This window comes from Lepus europaeus, chromosome 9, assembly GCF_033115175.1.
Source record: "Lepus europaeus isolate LE1 chromosome 9, mLepTim1.pri, whole genome shotgun sequence".
NCBI lineage: Eukaryota > Metazoa > Chordata > Mammalia > Lagomorpha > Leporidae > Lepus > Lepus europaeus.
In genome coordinates this window covers 84,842,718-84,868,706 of record NC_084835.1, presented here as the reverse complement: position 1 = coordinate 84,868,706, position 25,989 = coordinate 84,842,718, and the positions used below count along the sequence as shown (strand labels likewise).

The 25,989-nt window shown below is 47.8% G+C and overlaps 1 protein-coding gene across 5 annotated transcripts in view; it reads right to left on the bottom strand.

Moving 5' to 3' along the window:
- FHOD3 (formin homology 2 domain containing 3) overlaps positions 1-25,989 on the bottom strand; it is a 484,314-nt gene that overhangs the window by 123,373 nt on the left and 334,952 nt on the right. For 2 of the 5 annotated variants that reach the window (XM_062201570.1, XM_062201572.1), the window contains 2 exons: positions 8,497-8,595; positions 5,302-5,670 (listed from right to left, as the gene is read on the bottom strand). The exons of 2 other annotated variants lie outside the window; for them this stretch is intronic. In XM_062201570.1, coding sequence (XP_062057554.1) covers positions 5,302-5,670; positions 8,497-8,595 — 468 coding nt within the window. The remainder of the gene's footprint in view (positions 1-5,301; positions 5,671-8,496; positions 8,596-25,989) is intronic. One more of the 5 variants, XM_062201571.1, reaches the window with a different exon arrangement.

Genomic DNA, 25,989 nt, shown 5'->3' with positions numbered 1-25,989 from the left:
AGGAGAGACTGCCCCACACCCTCCGGATGCCCACGGCTCTGAAGTGTGTATTCCCGTTTTCATCCCCCTGAGCCAAAATCACAGCCACCAGTGTAACATATGCTCTGGTCACTTGTCCCTCCCCTCTGACAGGCCACACCTCAGGAGGTATAAAATTCTAGCGTTTTCTTTCAGCTTTTTCAGAACAGCTGGCCTTCAGCAGTTGGTATTCAGCTATCATCACCTACAGCATGCCCAGGAAACAAATCATCAGGCAGACACCCATAGCGTGTTAGAAACAAGATGCAAGGAGCTCCGCCCCTCGGTCTCCCCGGACACAGGGCAGAGCCGACTCCTCGGCCTACACTGGCCAGGCGCGCAGTGCTGGATGTGAGGGCCCACCAGGGTCACGATGGGACATGTGCACAGGCTTCCTTACCTGGGAGGAATCCAGTCCACACTCCCAGCAAGAGACATTGGCACTAACCCTTCTGGAAAAGAACACGACTTCAAAACATAGATATCACTCACTGGACAGGGCAGTCCTACTTCTGGGCCGCTACCGTAAGGTTATGGTTATGTATATACGGAAATGTCTTGCACCAAGACTTGTAGCATTAGCTAGATGGTAACGAAAAGCTGGAAACTACCCAGTCAAGTGCAACACTGCAGGGCCTGCTAAGGAAGTGTGACACGTTATTCATCAATGAAATATTATGAAGGCCAGCACTGCGGCTCAATAGGCTAATCCTCCACCTGTGGCGCAGGCACCCCAGGTTCTAGTCCCGGTCCGGGCGCCGGATTCTGTCCCAGTCGCTCCTCTTCCTGTCCAGCTCTCTGCTGTGGCCCAGGAGTGCAGTGGAGGATGGCCCAAGTCCTTGGGCCCTGCACCAGCATGGGAGGCCAGGAAAAGCACCTGGCTCCTGGCTTCGCTTCAGCGCGGTGCGCTGGCTGCAGTGTGCTGCCGGAGTGGCCACTGGGGGGTGAGCCAACGGAAAAGGAAGACCTTTCTCTCTCTCTCACTGTCCACTCTGCCTGTCAAAAAAAAAAATATTATGAAATCCTTCAAAATGATTTTTTTTTTTTTTTGACAGGCAGAGTGGACAGAGAGAGAGACAGAGAGAAAGGTCTTCCTTTGCCGTTGGTTCACCCTCCAATGGCAGCCGTGCTGCAGCCGGCGCACCACGCTGATCCAAAGCCAGGAGCCAGGTGCTTCTCCTGGTCTCCCATGCGGGCCCAGGGCCCAAGCACTTGGGCCATCCTCCACTGCACTCCCGGGCCACAGCAGAGAGCTGGCCTGGAAGAGGGGCAACCGGGACAGAATCCGGCACCCCGACTGGGACTAGAACCTGGTGTGCTGGCGCCGCAAAGTGGAGGATTAGCCTAGTGAGCCACGGCACCATCCTGATTCCCAATTCTATAAGTGACAACATAGAAAATGTCACCACACAGGCTAAGTGGATATAACAGTTTGATCACAACTGTGCAAAAATATTCTCAAAATTCAAAAATTGTATATAAAAAAACATGAAAGATAAGCCATCTGTTTTTAAAAGTGGAATACAGAGTTAGGATTTCAGTCTTCAATAATACATGAATTATAACAGAAAATAACGTATTTACAGTCCCCAAATCCATTCTGTACTGTGGACTATAGGCAGCTCAGCTGAGCTCTTCCCTTATTTGTGAGTGTGGTGTCATGAGTAAGGCAAGCGCTCAGCCCCGGGCGCTCAGCCAGGCTAAGGGAGACTCTTCATCTCCGGTCCTTCTCTGTGAGACACCACCTCCAAGGGACTGGTCTCCGGGCCCTGATTTTCTCCTTTAAAAACCCTAAATTCTACCAGTCCAACAAGATCATTGCTTCTTCAGGTGAGGGATGGTTTGATTTTCCAAGAGGAGCCTGGGAGCCACAAGCCAGAGAGAAGGCAGAGAAAATACAGGGAGAAGGAAGAAGAGAAGGGAGGGAAAGAGAGCTAAGGAACAGAGAGGGAGAGAACAGGGCAGCGAGCTCTGTGCCGAGGTAGGGCGGGGGAGCCGCCATGACACCCCAGGCCGGTCAGGACAAGGCCCGGATGCTGCCCGCCTGGGGCACGCTCCAGAGCCGCCCTCCTTAGCACCCTGGACACAGCCTGTCCTCCCAGCACTGCAGCTGAAGCCACCCCCTCCCACCACAGCAGCCAGCCCGCACTGTGTCTGAACAGGATCGCTTTGCTAAAATTACGTTTAAAGGACTTTACCAAAATAAAACAAGCAGAATGTGTTTTTCTGTCCTTTGGTTTTTCTAATATCTAAGCAATTAATTCCAATGCCTCACAGTTGCCCAATCTTGCTTCTCAATTTCAGCCAAACTAACTGGATCATGCAATTTGCTGGTCAGCACTTTTTGGATGGTAGAGGGAGCATTGTGTTTTTTTTTTTTCTTTGTTATTTTATGACTAACAGGTTGGTCTCTACTACAGCCCTTTCGATTACAGTCAACCACTAAGTAGTCAAATCTGTGGAAACCACAGGAAGCGAGTATCTGAAAATTCAATAGGTACACATAGTTTTTATAAGGTATTAAAATTCTTGTCAAACATCTAAAAAAAAAAAAAACCCTGTAAACTTTATTCAATCCAAGTCAGTCCTCAAATACTCATGGCTGTTTTTGTGCAACTCAGATGAATATTCAACCGGGCCATTTAGATGTGCATACTTCAAATGGTTCATGGAGAATAAAATAAAAAGGTTATTTTGATATAAAAAATTCTGAAATCCATGCACACAAGGGATCTTCAAAAAGTTCATGAGAAACACATATTATGAAAAAAACTGTGCATGGATTTCAAAAATTGTCCCCCCAAATCAACTTATCCTTTAATTCCTTTTTCCATGAATTTTTTTTTTTTTTTTTTTGACAGGCAGAGTGGACAGTGAGAGAGACAGACAGAGGGAAAGGTCTTCCTTTGACATTGGTTCACCCTCCAATGGCCGCCGCGGCCAGCATACCGCGCTGATCCGAAGCCAGGAGCCAGGTGCTTCTCCTAGTCTCCCATGCGGATGCAGGGCCCAAGCACTTGGGCCATCCTCCATTGCACTCCCGGGCCATAGCAGAGAGCTGGCCTGGAAGAGGGGCAACCGGGACAGAATCTGGCACCTTGACCGGGACTAGAACCCAGTGTGCCGGCACCACAGGCGGAGGATTAGCCTATTGAGCCGCGGCGCCGGCCTCCATGAATGTTTGGACCTATGCTCATCTGCTTCTACAGCTCCCAGCCTGCAGCACTCTCAATAGTCACGAAGCCTGGACCCCAAGTGGCAGGATGCATGGATCAGGACCCCGCCGCCAGAGGCTGACTTTCAGCACAGAGTCCAGGACCACCCTCCAAGGCTAACGCCCCACTGAGAGATGAGGCTGCTAAGACGTTCTTGTTCCAGCACCTAACGGCCTCACATCGTTCTTGGGAGGTACACAAGTCACGTTGGCTTCCCTCGGTAAAAATGGTATGAACCAACAACCCGGAACTTAAGACCTGGATGAGGCCTGCAGAGCGCCTGTACCTCCGAGGGGTAGACTCACTTCCCAGCTCCTGAGAAACACAAAGGCACTCGGGCCCCAGGAGGAACGGCATCTTCAGGTTCTCAGCTTCTCTATCTGCTTCTTACGATGGATCAGCCAGGGCTGCTCTGGGGGTCTTCCCAGGTCTCCCTTCTGCCTCTCCTTCTGGAACTGCTTTCTGTTTTTAGCAAACATAAAATATGGCTGGATAGGCTGGGGTGATTGAAGGCTCTGCCTTGAGCTCCGAGACTGCCAGGGGGCCAAGCAAAGGAGTTAACTGGGGAAGCCTCACTCCCAGGACATTGCTGAAGAAACATCAGGGAGGGAGGAAGCTGCATTTCAGTTACCCACGGACCAACTCAGGAACCAGCCCCAGGCCTGATCTGCCTACCCACCCACCTACCCGCCAGGCGGACCCCGGAGACATGGATGTCCCCTGGCCACATCCAGGCCTGCCTATGTGAACTGAAACATCAAGTCCGACCCTTCTTCTGACAGAAATGAAGTGTCATTTGTCTGAGCACTGGCTTTGCCAATGAGGTCCACGTAGGCATTTTCTGAAATTCAATCAGCAAAACCCGAAGCCCCGAGGCTTTGACAAAACCAAATGGGCGCCCATACACAAGAGACAAATCACATCCTTCACAACCCTTGAAATTTATGACTTAACGAGAGCCATTAAAAATAAAACACAACTTCCCCCAACCAAATAAAAATGCTGAACAGCAAATTGCATGATTCAGTTAGTTTGGCTGAAATGGAGAAGCAAAGCGGGACAGGCTTTGAGGCACTGGAATTAATTGCTTAATATCAGAAAAACCAAAGGACAGAAAAACACATTCTGTTTGCTTTCTTTCCATCATGTCATTTAAACATAATTTTGAAACTTTTCTCAAAGTCTTTAGGAGCTGTTCCTCAGCTACTATTATGATTACTCGAAGCTGAGAGAGCCGTCAGAATGCTCAATGACCAATTTCAGACTACCAGCTGCCCACTTCCTGCCCCAGCAGAGGGCTTCTAAGTCAGGCCATGGTCAAGAGCCATCACACAGGCAGGCAGGAAGGCACCTGCTCAGCGTTCCCTGCCGAGGCCTGACATGCACACCTCCCTCTGTCCCATCTCCAAGCTTTTTAAGAATGCTTTAAGTGTCCACGTTAAGTAACGTCACGGCATCAGATCCCCAGGAAGTGATGGACGACGCAACCGTGCGTCAGCTCAGGCAATCTGGGAGAAATCTTTGAAAAGAACGACGCACGTGTTAGAGTACAAAACAAAGCTGCGGACCAGGGAAGGAAAACGAATGGAAGACACCCACCTATTCGGAGAGAGAGACCGGAACTTGTGAGGCTCACAATATGCGATCAAAGGGACAGAATCGGAGGAAGTGGTGTTAAAGGAAGGAGAATTCCACTGGCGCACAGCAAGGTGGAAGAGCACTTTGCTGTGTTCCGTAGGTTAAAAAAGCTTCCCCCCACACCCAAGATGAGTGGGTTCAACAGGCAGTGATTTTGACACACCATATATGTTTAAAACCTGATGTCTACATATCCACATTAGTAACTGCTATAGCGCAAGGTCCCTTTAATTCAAACAGAAGGCAGTTTTCTGCGACTCATCTAAATACTGGTCACCAGTTAGTGAACAGTGAAGAGTTAGTCCCTGCTCCAGCTGCTCTCTGCTCTGATGGAAATCCACACACACATACATGCACACGCACACAGAGCAAAAGCCAAGCCACGGGGTGCAGTTAGAAGGCTGCGTTCTTGCCCACTGAGCCCATCTACCTGTTCTCCTTCTGCGACTCTGCGTCCTTTTCCTTGGTGAGCACGGGAGACTCCTCAAAGTCATAGGAGAAAAGGTGGAAGGGGCTGTGCGGCACGTAGGGCAGCCTCTCTACAGTCGGGGACGCCTTTAGGGAGCCAGGTGTGGAGGACGGGGGCCGAGGGGCTGAGGCGGGGCTGGGGGGCGACAGGAGGGCAGGCCGGGCGGCCTCAGGCACAGAGGCCCCGCTACACCGGGGGCTCCCCGCCATGGTGGCCCCGGGGAGCCGCCTGCCCTGCAAAGCAGCACTGGAGGCAGCTGAGGCAGCAGAGCTCTGGGGAGCAGCGTCCCTTCCAGGAGGGCTGTGCTCAGTGGCAGGGCTGGCCTCGCTGCTGCCCCAGCAGGGAAGGGAAGGGGGAAGAAAAGAGACGTGGGAGAGAGGGAGCAATGGTTAGGAAAGAGAGAAAGACACAGGACAACCCACTACGCTTACAGTCACTTCCTTCAGAGCCCAGGGATTCTGAACTGCAGCATACACGCCCACAGCCAGAATCTTTGGTTTGTCCAACCCACCCCTGCTGGCACCTAGGCTGGCCTAAGACTTGCAGAGGGCAAGGAAGTATCTCCCGGCAGGCCTGGCCTCTAGGCACGCAGAGTCTTGGGGAGGGCATTTGTTGCAGCCCCCAAGGCTCTTCTGCACCTGCCATCCGTGCAGGCTGTACAGGCACCTGATGGCCACAGTTTGAACTTCATCTCTTTTTGTCTTAGTCAAATAGACAATTCAGCCTCCTGTAAAGAAGCCAGACCCTGAGGAAAAGGTATTTCCCAAACACCTCTTCTACCTTCATAGCTGCTTTCAGAGCTTTTCTCGAAAGCAGGTATGGATAAAAGAAAAGCAGAAGAAACCCCAGGAAGGAATGCAAAGACCCAAAACAAAAGGAGGGGCTGGGGCAATGAACACAACCTTGGCCCATTTCATACATCCCCAGGGCCTACCACTGAGCCCGTGACATCCAGACTCCTCCAAGCAGGCCCATTTCCATCACAGTTTCCGTTATTAAAAAAAAAAAAAAAAGAACAAAAAAACACGGTAACCACACACACACACACACACGCGCGTGTGCGCACGTAAATCGTAACTATGAGTAGTGATAGATATATTCATTAATCAGACTGTGGTAATTATTGCACAACAGGCATATATCAAACCATCACACTGTAAGCCTTATGTACAATTTTTTATGTGTCAATTAAGTGTTATTAAATTTAACAAGAACTTTCCATCTTCAGGGGATTGGACTTAGACACTGGGATATTTCAACACATATAACTCAAAAATCTATGTTAAACTGTGTGTTTGTCAAAACTGTGGTCCTTCTCCCTGGGCAACGGACTCCCACCATGCCCATTCAGACATGGAATACGAGCCACTTTCTTCCCAAATGAAAATGTGGAGTTCCATCTATATATACTGCCAGCTTCCTAGGCTGACGGGAGGAGACTGCCGCGGGGTGTCAGTGCAGTGCTGGGTGGGAGCCCAGGTGAGGAGCCCAACAGCCAACTAAAAGCCACAGGAAGCAGTCGCAAGGGAGCTAAACTGACAGAACCTAAGCCACTCTTCAGTCTCCAAGGCTGACATCAGAAAACAAAGAGCATGCAGACCCAGGCTAAAGAACAGCTGGGTACTGTGAAGAGTAGGCTCTGGCATTTACTATGCGCATTTGTTGTCTGCCATCATTTAACTAGTCTCTAACGAAGGGAGAAGGGAGCGTCAGCCTGCATAGTCAGAGACTCCCAAGAGAAGCAGCCACGTACCTGAGTAACAGTCTGGTGCAATGCAGCCCATCGGCCACAGGGATGTCCTCAAAGGCTGCCCTTTCCAGCCAGATTCTTCCATCTGGTCTGGAGGTGCTGACCAACATGAGGAGCGAGGCTTAGGTGGGTATGGGTGGGACAGAACATGCATGGGTAAGCAACTGGAGCCAAGCCAGGTGTATCCTGGAAGTCTGCACCATCTCCTGCAGCTCTCCACGTGCCTAACACGTTCCCCTCCCCGAGCACCGCTAACCAGTCACCAGTCCCAAGCCCGGCAGATCGGCACAGGCAAGAGGCTCTGTGGATGCTGCCCTCTCTCCCCTCAGTCTGCGATGTGGGGCTAATTCTCTGCCATCAGCTCAGCTCTTTCCTTTCTCTTTCCTCTGCTGGCTTCTCAGACATTTCCAAAGGATGAAATTAAAGCACCCTTAGCTTGTCAGTTTAGCGAGCATGCTCAACCCCCTGGAAAGTTGGGGCATCAGAGTGTCCAGTGAGCACGTGTGCGCGGACAACCTGGCAGAGGCGGCGTCTACAGCAAAGGATCCCGTTAACACAAAACTGGCAAGAGAAAGTTTTCTCTTCCCAAGATCCTTCTGATTTTGCTTAATTGTAGAAAAACACTAATATAAAAGCATCCACTTGTAGCAGCAATCGACAGAGAAATCACTCAATTTTACAATACTTTTTTGAATATTAGGAAATGAAATTCCCCATGAGTAATTTTTACTTTTATTATACAAATGTCATCTTGGGAAAACACCCACAAAACGTGGAACTGTCCACCACTGGCTGAAGATGGAAAGGCACCTGACCAAGGTGAGCAAAGGACAGCAAACTCCCTGGAGGGCTGCAGAGTTAAGATTAGTTTTTCTGGGTATGAAACACATGCTGGAAAAATTGTCCTATCCTGTACAGAGTGAAAAATGTTCCTGGCCATTTGGACAGAAACTTGAGTCACAAATACAGTAGTTACAGACACATTTCAGCTAACATCATACTGGTGAAATCAGGAAGACACACAGGATCACACTGAAGTCTTATTAGAATGATAAAAGCCTCAGATCTTTTTAGCAACAAGAAACTTTTTAGTCATTGTCAATCTTGTTGAGCTAAAGCACTCAGTGAGAGAGAGAAAAGTAGGAAGAAAACCAAGTGGGTGATTTTTCCAGAGTGTGGTTAGGAGGGCAGGACTTGAACACAAACTGCAGTTCTCAGATGCCCACAATGTGCTCAGCTACTTCTACAAAACTCAGCAACCCAGGGCTCCGTGTGCAGGGTAAGTACAGGTTCACCAGGGTGAGCTAGTGAGGTAGGAAAGGAACCACTCAAAGGGAGGGACAGACGGGCCATTAGGAAGCAGCTGGGATCTGCAGGTGCACCTGGGAAGGCCCAGCCCTTGGTACCTGTCCTTGCTTTGATATTGAGCATCATCCTCTCTCTCTTCCTCTGAATTGGGTTCCGTGACTGGCTGTTCCTCTTCCTCCTCCTCTTCATCCTCCTCCCTGAGATGAGGCCAGAAGAAAAAAGAGAAATGCACACAAAGATGGAAAAGCAAGGTGAGCATTACAGACAAACAGGAAGGTGACACAAAAAAGAAACCCCAACTGGTTGAAATGAGGAAGAACACACAGCGGTTAGGTGACAGGAGACAGTTCTGAGATGTGGCACTTGAAGAGGCAGAGTGGACACACAATATCCCAGCAGAGGTCAGAGCTGCACATCAAGTGGGCTGACCACCACTAGCCTGGTATGACCCACATGTGATTCAGAGAAGCGTCTGGTCAACGGCCAGCCTCCTCTGTGGTTTTCTGCAACCACACAGAACCATTCAGCCAGTGTTCCTGGGAATGAGCAGCCCCTGTGGCCACCACAGTCCCCACATCTTTACCTCTTGGTTAGACTCCTTTGAGGTCTGCCATTTGGTAAGCTCCAAGGTAGATGTGGCAGGCCACTCCCTCTTGCTCAGTGAGTGTGGTTCAGTGGCAGGTTCACCCCACACTGCAATGGTGGGTACACCATCCAGATGGAGCCAACCCATGTCACCCCTGGATTTCTCCTTGTGCCTTCAGGGAGACTTGCTGTGAGGACACCCCAGATCAGGAGCTCCCTGCAGTTCCTAGTGGAGGAAGCTGCCTGTAAGTGAAGCCCACCCCCGGAAGTCTGAATTGAAATAGGAGGGGAAGGAAGTGGACAGCAGTCCCCAGGACAACATTCACAACTGCATCCGGCAGGTCTGAAGCCCTGCCCCAACCCTCCACTGATGGAAGACAATAAATTCTCATTTTTGCTCAGGGTAGCTGAAGTTGGGTTTTGTCTTTGTGGCTATGTGAGTACAGACTGCAGACGTCGACTGGACCACCACCTTCCTTTGGCCTCCAAGACCCAACAATGTCTGACTTAGGTCATCACCCACTCAGAACACCTGCTCGGTGCCCTCCTGACTTTCTCCACCCCTGCCTGCCTGAACTCCAGTGATCTCCACTTTTCCTCATGCAGCTCCTCACCACCTGAACCTCATCATCCTCTAGAGTCAGCATCCAGCCTGCACGTCCTACATCCAGTCTTCCCACCCCATCCCGAGCCCCCTCAACCCCAGGCCCTCCCTCCTCTCCTCCTACCAAAGTTCTTCAGTCCTCCTTTGCAAACGTCCCCAGCACCTTCCTGCCTTCAGTCCTTACAAATCCACCATCTCTCACTTCGTGAACCACTTTTCCAAGAACTTTCACCCTCTTGTCCCACTGTCCTGTAGTATGGTTTTCCTTTTTACTAAAGTTCAAGATGCATACAGGGGAGTACACTGGTCACTGGATGTTCATGAGATAAACAGACTCGTCCAAACAGAACCCCTTAAAGCCCCCTTCTGATTGCTTCCCTCCCCCATGTTGCACCCAGCAGAGTCAGCTAGCTTCTCCTTCTCTAAAAAAAGCATCACACTCCACCTAGTTCTTTTGTTCAATTTGACACTTGCAGTCTACACTGGTATGTGGACTTAAAGATCATGCGTTCTTACTGCTATGTGATATTCCCTTCTTACGTGAGTATACCACTGTTTAGGTGTTCACTCTGCTGTGGCTGTTTAGGTCCTCCTAGTTTCAGGTTATTGAGAATACTTGGGTGTCTTCTGGTGAATGTACGTACACATTACAGTATGGAATCTACTTGAGGATGAGAGTTCTGGGTCCTAAGATAGGCTTGGGCTCACCTTTCCTACAAACTGCCAGTTATTGAAAGGGCACCAGTTTACTTTCCCAAATGCAGCATTCTGGTTGTTTCACAGCCTTGCCAATATCTGATGTTTTTTTTTTCCTTATCTCATTTTACCACTGGATTTGTGTGTACAGAGGACTTACTGTGGTTCATTTGCTTTCTCTGATGACGAATGAACTTGGGCACAGTCATACTTTAATATCCACCTAGATGAAGTCTCCAAGTACAGCTGGCCCCTGTACTTGATCAAAAACATTCAGAAAAAGTGGGTATGTAGTGCATCTGTGCATACATTTTTATCATGGTTCCCTAAATAATATAGCATAACAATTTATCCAGCATTTATATCACATTAGGTATGTCAGAATGATTTACAGCAAGTGGAAAGGATGTGCACAAATTCTGTGCAAATATCACACCATTTTATATAACAGGATTCAACATCATAGATTTTGGCCCTGGAACCACTCTCCAAAGATGCTAAGGGAAGACATACTTTGCCCATTTATTTTTTTAAGCCAGGATTTCTTTTCTCTTTTTGATTTGAAGAAGTTCTTTATATAATTTGGATTGAAATTTCTCTTTCATGTGCTGTAAATATCTTCTCCCTCTGTGTGGTGCTTTGCATTTACTTCATGTCTTTTTCTAAAAAAATAAAATCTATTTATTGATTTGAAAGCAGAATGAGAGAGAGGGAGGGACGAGACAGAGGAAAAAAAAAAAAAAAAAAGAAAGAGATCTCCCATCCTCTATTTCACTCCCCAAATATCAGCAATGGCCAGGGCTGGGCCAGGCTGAAGTTAGGTGCCTGGAACTCCATTTTGATCTCCCATGTGGGTGGCAGGGGCCCAAGCACTTGGCCCATTCTCTGCTGTCTTCCCAGGCACATTAGCAGGGAGCCAGAATGGAAGTGGAGCAGCCAGGAATGAAACTGATACTCATATGGGATGCTGGCATTGCAGGTGGTGATTTCACTGCTGTGCCACAGTGCTGGTCGCCATGATGCATTTTTAAAAAAAAGGAAGTTGTAGATATTAATGAAGTCATATTTACTTTTCATTGTATGGTTAGTTTTGCATCTTGTTTTAAAAATGTTTGCTGACATCAAGGTCTTAAAGATATTTTCCATGTTGCCCTTAAAAAACTTCATTACCCTACTTATCACATGTAGATTTGCAATTCAGCTGGGTCTGATTTTTGTGGGTCATATCACACAGATGTAAGATACATTTTCCCCCAGGTATATATTTTTCTCAAACCATTTAGTAAAAAGGCTATCTCCTCTCCACTTAACTCTCACTTTTATCATAAATCAGATAAATATGCATATATATATTATATAAACAAATGCATTTGTGGATATTTGGACTTTTTCTCACCATTGGTCAAGTTATGTACCTTTTAAATATATATATATATGTGTGTGTGTGTGTGTGTATTTATGTAATTTGAAAAGCAGAAGGAGAGGGAGGTAGAATATTGTTTGTGAGTATACTGAATTTATAACTCGAATCTGGGGAAGACCTACCCTCTTTACAAACTGAGTCTTCCAATCTATGATTATGGTATATTCTTTATCTGCACCTAATTTTACCGTAATCATTAAACTTCGCTTAACAATGTTTAAAGTTTTTAGTGGAGGTCTGAGGTTTTTTGTTGCTGTTGTTAAGTTTATCTCCATAAATTCTGATGCTACTGTACATGTTACCAATTTCCAAATTTCTTCTTTACTTCAAAATAGAAACAACACTGGTATTTTTCATAAATGTACTTTGTATCCATCAAGTTTTCTAAACTAATTACTTATTAGTATAGCTTTCATATAGAGTCTTTTACATAGAGACTTTTAGACTTCTTACATAGAGAATCATTTCATCTGTAAGTAATGATGGTTTTCATTTCTTTCCAATTCTTACGTACTTCTCTATCTTGGTTTGTTGCACTTGCTAGGACCTCTAATATGACATTGAATTGGAGACAGTGAACATCCTTTTCTTGTTCTAAACTTCAGGGGAAAGTACATGATTTACCATAGAGGGTTCTTTTGCAGATATCTTTTAAAGATTTATTTATTTATTTCAAATTCAGAGTTAGAGAGAGAGGAAAGACAGAGAGAGCACATGCTTCCATCTGCTGGTTCACTCCCCAGATGGCTGCGATTATGGAGGTGGGGCCAGGCCAAAGCCAGGAGCCAGCAGCCTCTTGTGGGTCTCCCACATGGGTACAGGGGTCCAAGCACCTGGGCCATCTTTCACTGCTTTCCCAGGCACATCAGCAGGAAGCTGGATTAGAAGAGGAGCAACTGGAACTCCCATATGGGATGCCAGTGCTGCAGGCAGCAGCTTAATCCACTGCACTACAGCACCAGCCCCTTGTAGCTATTCTCTAACAGGTTAAATAATTTCCATCTAATCCTAGTTTGCTAAAAAAAACTCTTATCATAATTGAGTGTTAAATTATGTTAAATTAATATTCTTTGCACTTATCAAGATCACATAATTTCTCTTTTAATATAACTAATCACAAAAATGTCTTTCCTTAAATGTTAAGCCAACCTTGCATACCAAGAATAAAACTCATTTTGTTGTAAGATAACATCATTTTTATACCCAGCTGGATTATCTGTTAATATTTTATAAGAATTCCTAATGCACATCTTTTGCAAAGAGACTGATCTGTTACTCCACTTTCTCACGATGTGTTTGTCAGGTTTCAGAATCAAGGTCCTGCAGGCCTCATCAGGTTAGGCAGGGTAGAGAGAGTGACAGCTGGGGAACCAGAAAGGAAGAGGTGGGTCTGGAAAAGACTAAAGAAGATTTGGCTGAACTTGGAGGCTAATTAGATGGCAGGTGGAAAGAGAGAAGCAGTAACAAAAGTCCACAGTTTGTGTCCCAACAACCCAGATCAGAGAAAAGGAGGCCAGGGGAATAGTGAGGGCAGCATCCCCCTTGCAACGCCAGAAGCCACACAGAAGCATGTCTCGTCTGTCCTTCTGAGCTTGGCATAGCAGGCCCTCACGGCCCAGCCCTAAGCAGTCTCTGCTCCACTGCTCCCACAGCACACAAGCTCAACACGGTACCCACAGCTCCAGCCTGAGGACACATCCTTCTGCTTGGTCATGGGTTTGCATATGTGAATATTCTATATTTATATTTACTGCTGGTCTACCCAGAACACCCTCCACCTTGCCAGTCCATGGCCCTGTCCTCCTTAGGACCAGTGAGCACTCCTGCCATAGAGGACAGGCTTGGAGCCAGGTTGCCAGGTGAGATCCTCAACCCTACCACTGCCTAGCGGTGTGACCTTGGGCCCCGCTCTCCTCATCCCTACATGGGACAAGAGTTCTACCTCCTAGGAGGACTGCATGACATGCAAAGCACTCTGAAAAGACTTGGTACAGGGTAAAGAAAGCCACACTACCTACAGTGGCACTTTGCTTTTACAATGTCCCACTGGGTTAGCTCTATCTTGCCAATCTTTCTATTCTACATAGCTACTCCCCATTTATGTGAAGACAACTATCTCGCCTTACATCTCAAGCTGTCTCTTAATATCCTCTGAGCCCACAGTAAATCTGCAAACACCCCATGTGTTGTAGCTTGGCTATCGTGAGTAGCAGGGCAGCACAGTGACTCACCTGGAGGCCCACTTCCAGGATGCCCTACAGTAAAAGCACCAGCCTTGTCCTATACTACCAAAGGGTGAGGAGAGAAGTACCTTCCCACCGGACAGAGGCCTTACTATGCTGGATTTTGTTTAGTTTCAGCCTATGATTAAATCAGTCAAACAGAATGTTTTTAGAGTGCTAGTAACACTTAAAATTGAAGAATTATGACAATTTTGCTTTCTCCCAAAGTGGCTATTCCTTTAAAATCTAACTTCATTCTCTCTCTCTTTTTTTTTTTTTTTTTTACTTTTGACAGGCAGAGTTAGAGACAGACAGAAAGGTCTTCCTTTTCCGTTGGTTCACCCCCCAAATGGCCATTACGGCAGGCACGCTGTGCCGATCCGAAGCCAGGAGCCAGGTGCTTCCTCCTGGTCTCCCATGCGGGTGCAGGACCCAAGCACTTGGGCCATCCTCCACTGCCTTCCCGGGCCATAGCAGAGAGCTGGCCTGGAAGAGGGGCAACCGGGACAGAATCCGGCACCCCGACCAGGACTAGAACCCGGTGTGCCGGCGCCGCAAGGCGGAGGATTAGCTTTTTGAGCTGCGGTGCCAGCTCATTCTCTTTCTATTTGTGTTAAGGAACCCTGGGCATTTGGCCTTCAGGTCTGAAACACCTCTAGGGAGATGTCATCTATTTTTGATGGACAAGGAGTCACTCTAGGGCAGTGGCTTGTGAACCCATCAGGTATTTTCCTTTTTATGACAAACAGTCCCAGGTGTGAAGCCATCCTCTTTGCACTGGACAAGCAGCCCAGAGGCTGGGAGCCCAACCAATTCTGAAGGGCATCATTTCCACTGAAGCCAATTTAATCCCCCCAAATTTGGGTCTCAGGCGAATGTCACGTTTCTTAGGCTTCGAACAGAAATGAAAAGGAAAATGAATACTTCTGTTTCAAAACATGAATGAAACACTTAAAATCAACCCTAAAACATGTTCTAGGACCAAAGGAATCAGGATGAGCAAAGCCAAGCAACAAACTGGGAGACGCCATTGGCAATGCATCCAACATATAGAAACTCACTCCAATCAAGAATATACACAAGCATATTTCAAAAACCAGTAAAAACACGACTAAAAAAAGTGAGCAAAATACATGAACATGGCAAAACACTTGTATAGAGAGGTATTAAAGTCACTGTCAATCTAGGAAATACTAATCAGATCACAATGAGATACCACTTTTTATCTACTCCATGAAACTGACAATACAGTGTGTTGAAGAGGCGGAAAGTCAAGCGACTCGTCTGTACCGCTGGTATAGCATGCACAACCACTTCCGTAAACAATGACCTACAAGTGGCACTGTTATCCCCTTCTGCAGTGGTTCTGAACCAGGGCATTCTGCCCCCCCAGGGGACATCTGCCAATGTCTGGGGCCACAGTTAGTCCCACCTACAGCAAGGGACAGTGAGCTCTGCTGACAGCTACTGGGCTAAGGCCAAGGATGCTGCAAAACATCCTACAATGCACAGCCTAGCCCTCCCAACAAAGAATTCTTCAGCGTTAAATGTCCACAGTGCTGGGGTGCACAGCCTTCCCTAAGGGTCCCGACACACAGGTGCACCAGGACGTGAGTCCAGGAATGTCTTCGGCAGCACTATGTAAGGCTGGAAATAACCCAAACGCTGCCAGGAGGCCAAGGACACAGCTGTGCTGAGTTCCCGGCAGTGAGATGGAGGGACAACAGCTGCAGAGCAGAGAACCCAAGTCCGAGGGGGAACAGAGATGGTGCATTTTCCATCAAGTTCCAGAAAGCAAAATCGCATATGGTTTGGTTATACACATGTGTGTGATAATACTATAAGCAAAACCCACAACACACCGACAAAGATGGATTTCAGAGTGCTGGCTACTCGAGTAGGAATGGAAGAGAAGGAAGCACATGGATAGGCAGGTGGAAGTAAGGAGAAACTCTAGTTTTTCACTTAGGCCATCGTCTCACTGGTGTTATATTTACAATATCTTAGAAAAGAGCCACCCACCGGCAAACAATGACAAACGTCCTGAACCCAACTCTATCCAATTCAGACAATACAAATGATTACCCGAACCAACTGCTTTTAAAAAGCAAAACCGGGTAACCATGGGATGGAGACTCTCCCTTTACAGAAGTATTTTCTTGGGCATTTATTACAGGCAAGACACTCAGGTAAGGTGATTACATGAGCAGTCATAGGCCAGTGAGACGTAAATACCTGATTGTGCCAGGAACTATTCAACCACAGGGAGGTCGGAGCCAAACTCAGAAGGTGGATGAGGGACCGACCCAAGGATGAGATGGGATTTTGCAGGAGACATCTGCCTGCTCAACAACCATGGCTACTGGCTTAAGCCAAGTTTGTAGCTCCCCTCTTTTCATCTCTGCCACCTAGTCTCCCACTCCCCCTCCGTGGACCTCCCTCCCTGCCCCAGTCTGAATGCTTGCTTACCACTTTTCCACCCACCATGAAGGGCATCGGCCTCAGGGCACCCATGGGCCTTTTCTTCCCAACTGGAGCTGCTCTTCCTGCTGAGCTGCTCCAGAAGACGTAGCCTCCAGCCCCATCCACTGAGTGCGCACTGCCTGGAGCGGTTTTTTGGCACCACGGACCTTGCACAGTGCTCAGTACAGAAGTCAAAGACCAAGAAGGACAATGGTTGGGAGACGACCTTGGAGATGTTTCCATGTCACAGGTGAAAACAAGGTCAAGGCCTGCATTGCGGTGGAGCAGGTTAAGACATTGCTTGTGATGCCAGCATGCCGTATCAGAGTGCTGCTTTGATCCTAGCAGCTCCACTTCTGATACAGCTTCTTGTTGAAGCACCTGGGAAAGCAGCAGAGGATGGCTCAAGTGCCTGGGCCCCTGACACCCACGAGACACCTGGATGGAATTCCGGGCTCCTGGCTTCAGCCTGGTCCAGCGCCTGCCATTGTGGCCATTTGGGGAGTGAACCAACAATAGAAGATCTCTTTGAGTGCTTATCTCTCTCCCTTTTTCTCTGTCTCTCCCTCTGTCAATCTGCCTAATAAATATATATATAAACAAATAAATGTTGTTAAAAAATCAAAGATAAGGTCCAGTGAGGGCAAATAACTTGCAGTCAGAACTCTGGTCAGAGTCCTCTCCACCTGCCCCATGAAAGGGAAGCACCTAATCTCACTTCATCCCTCTGCATCACCACACTCTTCCTTCTAAGCCAGTCTCCCGAACTGTGCTGGCCAATCCCCTACTCACACAGCAGAAACAAAATAACACCATTTGCACAGTCCACCAGAATAATGGACAAGGATTTTGGGGGCTCTCAGATTTGCCTCCTCGTCCTGAGGGTTTGACGCACAGGTCTGACCCACAGGTGGCAACTGGCTGAAAAGCTCAATCTTAAGCTTTAGACAAAATGCAGACATTTTAAATGCCCCATTACTTTCTGCAAAATGTATATGAATTGCATCATAATTGGATGCCAAAATGCTTCATAGAAATATTTTGTTAAATTTATGACACAAAAATAGTGCCCTTTTTTCCTTCAGGCTCAGTCCGCATCACCCTGTGTTACCAAATACTCACACTGTAGTTTGAACTTAACCTCACAGTGACTCACACTTTCTGCTAACTTTAAGGCTGCTTCCAGGTTACCAAGGGCCCAAGACTCTGCAGACTGAGAACTTCCAATTAGTAATCTTAATCAGTTAAGACAATTATCTCACCAACTGAAGCAGTGATTTCATTCAAAAAAGGTGGTGGTGGTGGTGGGGATTTGTCATCCACCACAACAAAAAAGAAAAGATCTCTCAAAAGATTTTTAGCAGCCAAGAGAGTGAGAAGCTCTTGGAGCCCAGCTGTTGCTTGAGGTTTCCATGGTGAGAAACCAAAGTTAGACAGGAAAGTATTTATTGTCCCTTTAGCCTCAAAGCTTAAAAGGAATATGACGCATAACTCGTGGACCCCAAATATACCTAAGAAGCTGGACTAGCAGCCAGAATCTTCATTCATAAGCTGTTCTACTGTTTTGTTTTATAAGTATTAATGTACTCAGCATATTGCAGTGAAAAAATGGAAGAGTTTAACAATGCAATGCAAATCCACAGCCTATCAACATCAACAGGAAAACAACCCTATTAGTAGCTTAAGCTACAGACTTATTCAAGCACAAAGCAAATGAACCCAATGGTAACTACAGACTATGAGGTGTCTCACTACTTGGCTTTGTAAATACTTTGGTTAGATGTTTTAAAAACCTTTATTCTAAGTCACAGATATTAGTGAATTGTTTTAAATGTTCCTGAGGAGTCTGAGAGAACAGATGAGAAACCGGGATGAATGTGGACTTCAATTCTCCAAGAACTTCTGGGAACAGCAGGGATGCCTGGTATCATCGCAGGCTGAGATTTCCGGGAAGCATCCTCCAGAGGCAGAAACAGCCCTGCCCTGGGGCTCACCTGAATCTGTCCTGAGACCTTGGCCTGTGCACAGCTCTCTTGTATCACTCACAAAAGAAAACAATAGGAGAATGGGAGCCTCCGGTTTCAATAGTTGAAGAAATGAAATTGTGTGTACATTACGCTTGTTCTCTCACTTCCAGAAACTACACGATTCTTAATCTAATGTGTGTTTTGTGGTTAAGTTTTCTTTTGTATTTGAGAGGTGGGTGGGGGAGAGGGAGAAGGAAAGGGAGAGGGAGAGAGACAACACATTCCTTATCAGTTGGCTCACTCCCCAAATGTTTCCAACAGGTCCTGGCCACCGTGGAAGCCAGAAGCAGTCAGAAATACAAACTATCCCATATGGGTGGCAGGAACCCAATTATTTGAGTCATCATGATTACCTCCCAGGGTGATGGCGAAGAGAATAGAGTCCAGAGCTGGAGCCAGGAGTGAAATCTGGGTACCCTGACATGGTCTACAGGTATCTTAAGTAGTGTCTTAGCTGTCAGGCTAAATGCCCACTCCCAAGTTTGCTTTTAATGCAGACAATGGCATCTCTTACACTCCTTTCCTCCTGTTTTTCAACAATGGCAAGGACAAGATAAGAAAGCAAGACCTGGTTAGAAATGAGTAAGACAACACAAGAGTAAGCAGCAGCTATCATATGGAAGCAGCAAACAGGTTTCAAGGTTCCAGTGTATGGTGCTATCTTTTTAATTCATGACTCAGTTCGATTCTAGAACTTCTAACTGCCTTTTCACATGCTTTGGACTTGAACATACCACAATCAACTCTTAATATGGTAACCAAGTACAAATAATTGGCATCTAGGGATAAACCTCAAATCTCACGTTTCAGCCAAAGTTCTTCCTAACCACCTCATTTTCTCTTTCCTACCTCCTCAAATCATGCCCTCAAAATGCCATCAGTAACCACATGGATTTGTTTGGGTTGCATTTGCCTTCAACGTCAATGACTATCTGTAGAGATGTCAGTGAGGAATGAATTGCCCACACTAAAGGTAAGAGAGAGAGAGAGAGAGAGAGAGAGAGAAAAGAGCAGCTAAGGGCCAGAATTATTTACAGATACCATCAAGCAAAGAACTGGAGGCACGGCAGGGGTTCGTGCTTCCCTGCACTCTCACATAGTTCCCGTTGTGTCCCAGACTCCCAGTTTGGGCTCATCCTAGTGCAGGAGGGCAGTCCTGGGAGATGCAGCAATGGGAGCAAACGCCTCTTTCTCAAAAGTATGCATCAAACCCTCAATGTCTCCCCAAGGCCACTGGCAGCCTCCAGCCCTGTGGTCTGCACCTTGGAGATACATTATTTTGAAACATAAATGCCCAGGCCCTACTTTGGGAAACTGTATTAAATTGCCCTGGAGTTGGGGCTGTGCATAGCTCGTTTCCGAGGCTCTGCAGAGCTGAGAAACACTGTCCTAAGTGCAAAACATCCATGGGCTTTCAGCAGTTCTCAGCAGCAGCTGCCATGCACATCCCTAATTCCACTCACCCGTCCATCCACATCCCTAATTCCACTCACCCGTCCATCCACATCCCTAATTCCACTCACCCGTCCATCCACATCCCTAATTCCACTCACCTGTCCATCCACATCCCTAATTCCACTCACCCGTCCATCCACATCCCTAATTCCACTCACCCGTCCATCCACATCCCTAATTCCACTCACCCGTCCATCCACATCCCTAATTCCGCTCACCAGTGCCTCTAATCTGGTCCCCACCAGGAAGACAGGCACCTTCTTAAATGTGCACAGCTGAGCCTCACTGCCAACTAATAACTAGACACAGTGGCACGGTTTCCAAGACCCCACATGACCCGACCAGCTCACTGTGCAACTCCTCTCATCTCCAGGCTGACTTGTCTAACAGCCCTGCCCCTTGAGATACCTATGACATACCCAGGCGCCCCTTTTCCCCCTTGATCTCTGAACATACCATTGCCTACCACCAGGGGCCCTTCTCCCACTCTCTTCACCTTTCAGGATTCAGCCTCAATGTGTGAGGTGGTTCTTGGACCAGATTCACCTCATCATCCACTTCTCCATAAAAAACATTTAAGATTTATTTGAAAGGCAGAGATACAGAAAGAGGGAGGGACAAATGGAGGGAGCAATGGAGAAGGGGAGAAAGAAGTTCACTCCCTGAATGGCCACAACGGCTGGAGCTGAGCCAATCCAAGGCCAGGAGCCTGGAGCTCCATCCCAGTCTCCCATGTGGGTGGCAGGGGCCCACGTGCTTGGGCCATCTTCCACTGCCTTCCCAGACATGTTAGCAGGGAGCTGGATCACAAGCAGAACAGCTGGGACTAGAAGGATACTAGGGTTGCAGGCGGCGGCTCAACCCATTGTGCCACAATGTTGGATCCTAAAGAGTATTTTTTTATTCATTTTAATTACAGGAACTCATACTCCTTTTGACAAAGTATAATATTACTGATAAAAGTTAAGTTCCCAGGGCAAGCGCTGCAGCGTAGTGGGTAAAGCCAACATTCCATATGCGTGTGATTTGAGTCCTGGCTGCTGCACTTCTAATTCAGCTCCCTGCTAATGTGCCTGGGAAAGCACTAGAAGATGTCCCAAGCACTTGAGGTCCTGTATCCATGCAGGAGACCTGGAAGAAGCTCCTGGCTTTGGTTCGACCTAGCTCCAGCCATTGTGGCCATTTGTGGAGTGAACCAGCACATGAAGATGGATCTCTCTGCCTCTGCCTTTCAAATAAAGAAATCTTTATGAAAATGCATCCTTTAAAAAAAAAAAAAAGGTTAAATTCTCCCTGACTAGGGACAAGCACTTTTACAAATTTTATAGGTAAACTTCTAGTTTGTTTTTTTTTTAAAGAACATACATTATTCTACAATCTTTTTGCACAGCTAGCAATTTGGCAATAAGTTGCACTCCTGGTGCGGTAAACTTCTTAAAATTAATGGTTGAAGAGGTGCTGTGGCACAGTAGGCTAAGCATAGCTTGGGACACCTGCATCCCAGGCCAGTTTGAGTCCCAGCTCCTCCACTTCCTATCAGCTTCCTGCTAATGCACTGGGAAAGGCAAAGCATGATGGTCCAAGTGTTCAGGCCCTGTCATCCACATGGGAGACTCAGGTGGAGTTCAAGGCTCCTGGCTTTGGCCTGGCCCAGTGCCAGAAGTTGTGGGCATCTGAAGGAGTGAACCACTAGATAGATCTATCGCTCTGCATTTCAAATAAATAAAGCTTTTTATTTGACAGATATAGACAGACAGTGAGAGTGAGAGAGAGAGAGAGAGAGAGAGAGAGTGAGAGAGAGAGAGAGAGAGGTCTTCCTTCCATTGGTTCACTCCCCAAATGGCCACCATGGCTGGAGCTGCGCGGATCTGAAGCCAGGAGCCAGGTGCTTCTTCCTGGTCTCCCATGTGGGTGCAGGATCCCAAGCACTTGGGCCATCCTCCACTGCCTGCCCAGGCCACAACAGAGAGCTAGACTGCAAGAGGAGCAACCAGGACTAGAACCCAGCGCCCATATGGGATGCTGGTCCCACAGGTGGAGGATTAACCAAGTGATCCATGGCACTGGCCCCTCAAATAAATAAATCTTTAAAAAACACACACACACACACCTACCATGTGCACCACCACAGGGATAGTCCAAGTTTGACTTCTCTAGCTACTTCCAAATTCTTTGCTAGTATGAGTGACAACAATGTAATGACTGCCCCTGCCCAGGTCCCTGGACACTCCTGGAAGCTGTCCTCAAGTGTACACACTCACATCACCATTACCCTCAACCACAGATCTTCACTTGCAGCCTTCTAGGGCTACACGTATTTACTTGCTACACTGTCTTATGCAACCATAAGCTTCCTGCAAGGCCATTTCACCCTGCAGCCTCAGATCCAAGGATTTGGGAGGCACAAGAAAATAGGAAAAGAAAGGAGTGAAACTGATTTTGCTTCTTTAATCCCAAGAGTTAGTATTCTTGTCTCAACAAACAGCCATTATAAAATCAAAGTTCAGAAAATGCCAATGCTACATACGGGTCCGTTAACAGAAAGCTGCTGTGAATAACAAGCTTGTATTCGGGGATGTTCTGCCAGTGAGTTGGTGGCTCACTCGCACACTGATGGATGCGGGCTCAAGTCCAAACGCACAAATACACTGCAGGGTCCAAGGTCTTTCATCATGTTCTCCCCAATTGTGTGATGAAAATGATTTACCCTTCTGTTTGGAAGGCAATTTTGCAAGGCTTATTAGATGAGAAAAAAATACAGCAGATGACCAACAACTTCTCCAGGCCAGTGAGGCAGTACCTGCTCCCTCCTGCAGGGGGCTGTTCTGGGTGTCGTGCAGGGCGACAAGCAGCTGCATGCAGCAGCCTTGTCCACTTCCTCATCTCCAGACCATTTTCAATCTCATGTTTATGAAACCAGAACCGCCTGGCTGGAAAATGAACCCTCAGGAATGAAACGATTTCTCCGGGGCAACGCAGGGTAATTGAATGCTCCTGACGTGTGATCTCACTGCCTCTGGACCCCGCACACAGCAACTGTGTCTTTGGGAGCGTGTTCTATCAGGACAAAGGCACTGAGGCTGGGGTCCCAGAGCTCGGCAGGGCAGTTTCTGGTGCTTTCCCACGTGTGGCTTGGCTTCAGCTCTCCAGCTCCCTGGAGGCAGCAGGCTCTTCATGGGGTCTTGTTGCTCATTTATTCTCCTTATTTAACAAACCTTGTGCTGGGAGCTTTTATGCTAAGCTGTTTACAGGGCTCACTCCTTTCATTCTCACAGGCACCTCTGGGGTGGAGACCTCCATTCTCAGTTGAGAGGCTGAGGCACAGAGAGGTTAAGGAGTTTGCCTGGGTCACACAGCTAATAACCTGGGGTTGAGGTTAACAGTCCAATTGTAGCATGCATGTTCCTAACCACTCTTCCCTGCTGCCTCTGCTTGAAATAAATTCTTTGTGGCTGGCTGAAGAACTGCCTGTGCTCATTAAGGACTGGAAGAAGCCATTACCCCCTCCTTCTTTTGAATTCTTTGCCGGAATCCAGCACTCTGAGGGTGTCTGTGTGCAGGGGGAATCTAGCGGCTCTCATCCCTCGCCCCTCATGCTCTCCCTGACCATTCCTCAGACCCCAAATCCCCCAGAGAATAATGCACACAACAGACGGCAGAGGGCACTGCAAGATGTGTCGGGATCATGACTACGGCCAATGCTAATTTTGATCAATCTCTGAAGAAAAGCTTATCTCACTTCGAAATCATTAATATTTTTCCAATGTCAATATTATGCTTCTGGTACCCCCACCAGCTCATTGAGCACAAGGATTGGGCTGAGTGTGACCTCAGGCCTGTCTGTATTTGGGTCTACCACCTTGGATCTCTAAAACCTGGTCCCAAAGGGTGCTCCTGTAGGAGGGTCAACCACGTGCCCTCTGCCCAGCAGGACTTCTGTTTTGCTGTCTGATTTGATCTCTTCAAACTGTGTCATCAGCTACTACTACCGTCTCTTCAGCTCTCACGGTGAAGAATGACCACCAGGCTCTTCCCACGGCTGGATAGGATCAGCTCATCTCAGCACTCCTGAGAAAGCTCCTACTCCATGGTCAAAGGGATCCTGGGAACTTCTCAGGATGTACAGAGCGATGCCTGCTCACCAGCTGACCCCTCATGCCATCCCCAGCACTTCCTGCAAGAAGGAACGAATCCCGGGAAATGCGAGATCGGGATGTGTCACAGGGCAGCAAGGCTGGGACTGAAAGACAATTCCAGGAGCGAGCCAAAGCTTTACCAAGCAACAGGAGCCGGTGTTTCCCTCTCATGTGCGGTCACCATCACTCCCTCCATCAACGCCTCGTCCCTTCCCAAAGCCTCACCTCACCTAAGTGCACCCCGATGCACAAACGTTCACACTTCCACGGAACTCTTTTCAAGGCCCACTAGCCTGGAAAGTGGGTAACCAGGTCAGCACTACATGGGATGACGGTTTCTGCGTTCCCTTTTCCAGGGATTTATCCACTGCTTCTCTGTTCTCTGGTTTGTTCTCCCCCAAGTTATGGTATCTAAGCTTGAGTTTCAATCATCCCGCAGTTCCAGAAGTGCCTGTTCCACTGACTACAAAATTTCTACTTGACTCCCCCATGGATACTTCAACATCACAATGGCTGAAGCTTAATCAGTGTCCTGAAGGAGAGGGAGCCCACGGCTGGCCACCTGGTAACACTCGCACTCCCTGTTCTTTATCACCATGTACCTCCCACCCCTGTCCCCCTGCACGCATCTCATCACCACGCCCTGCCTTCTCACTCTGACAGCTGCAACAGCCCCACACAGTCTCATTGTCTGGCCTGCTCCCCTCCCCTGCCCCAGACTCCCCTGAAACACAACCCTGCCCTCGCTTCTTCACCTGATGTTCATCAGGAACTCCACTTGCTTTTAAGGATCAACATTTACCAATTTCTTCAGAAGCTTTACGTAGCAACTTCTTCCTCGCGCCTCCATGCCTCTGTCTTTCCATGATGTGGGCTCTCCCACTTCACTGCCCTGCCCCCAGCCCACCCTTTGCTACTCAACACTCAGGGAATACAGCTGCTCAGAATCCCTGGCTGTATTCCCAGGATACCTGCATCAGGAGGTCACAGTCCTCATCAGAGAAGCCCATTTGCCAAGCATCACTTCCCATCAGATAACTCTACCCAAGTTGCTACTTGCTGCTCATGGTAGCAGTGGTTGTTAATAGTTGTTGTGAAATCCTCTAGCCTGTTTACGCCAGTACACAAAAAACATTCTCCCCAGTTCACGTCCACACTTATTTGACAGTTTTTTTTGTTTTGTTTTGTTTTGTTTTTTAACAGAATAACATCCAGGAAGACTTCAGGGTATGGAGGGATTCTACCAACACCAACATGGAGCCAAATACACATTCGTGTTATCTTCGCTCTCCCACCACCCCACGCAAGAGGTGTCAACACCCTGAGCTTATACACAGGAAACAGGTCACCCTGGCAGATGGCCAGGGTTGGGGCTGTGAAGGTCACACCTCGGCTCTCCACATTCTCAGTGGCTGCTCTCTGACCACGCACACCCAGTGTTCAGCTAGGGGTCAGGACTGAGTGGGGCACCTGCCCAGCAGTCAAGATGCACTTGTCTCCTAATACTCTGTTTCTCTTATAAATCTACTGCCTGCTGCTAACTGCTCCTGAGAAAGAGACACAGAGCTGTTCTACTAGCCTGCTGCCATTGACCCTGCAGCTAACCCTGTGAACAGAATCCTGGAACTCTGGCATTGAAGTCCTGCGGATAAGGCACCAGAGACACCAGAGAAAAATGGGCTCTCCTAGAACTTAGGCATTCAGACACGCCTCCCTGCTGTCAAAATACGGGAAGATGAGCTCACCCACCCCGCGTGGTTTGGTCCCGTAACTAGGCTCCCGGCTCTGCCCGCTGCTTCCTGTGGCTGAGGGAGAGAGGCCAATACCTGCCCCCTCTCCTGCAGCAAAACAGAAAACAACACCCTTCCAACTGCCTCCCTGCAGCTCCCAGCCTAGAGGCTCAGCCCCAGGGCTTGGCTCCCCTCATTTCACCACCCACTGGGCCACTAATTGGTGCACATCAGCTATGAATCCCCCAAA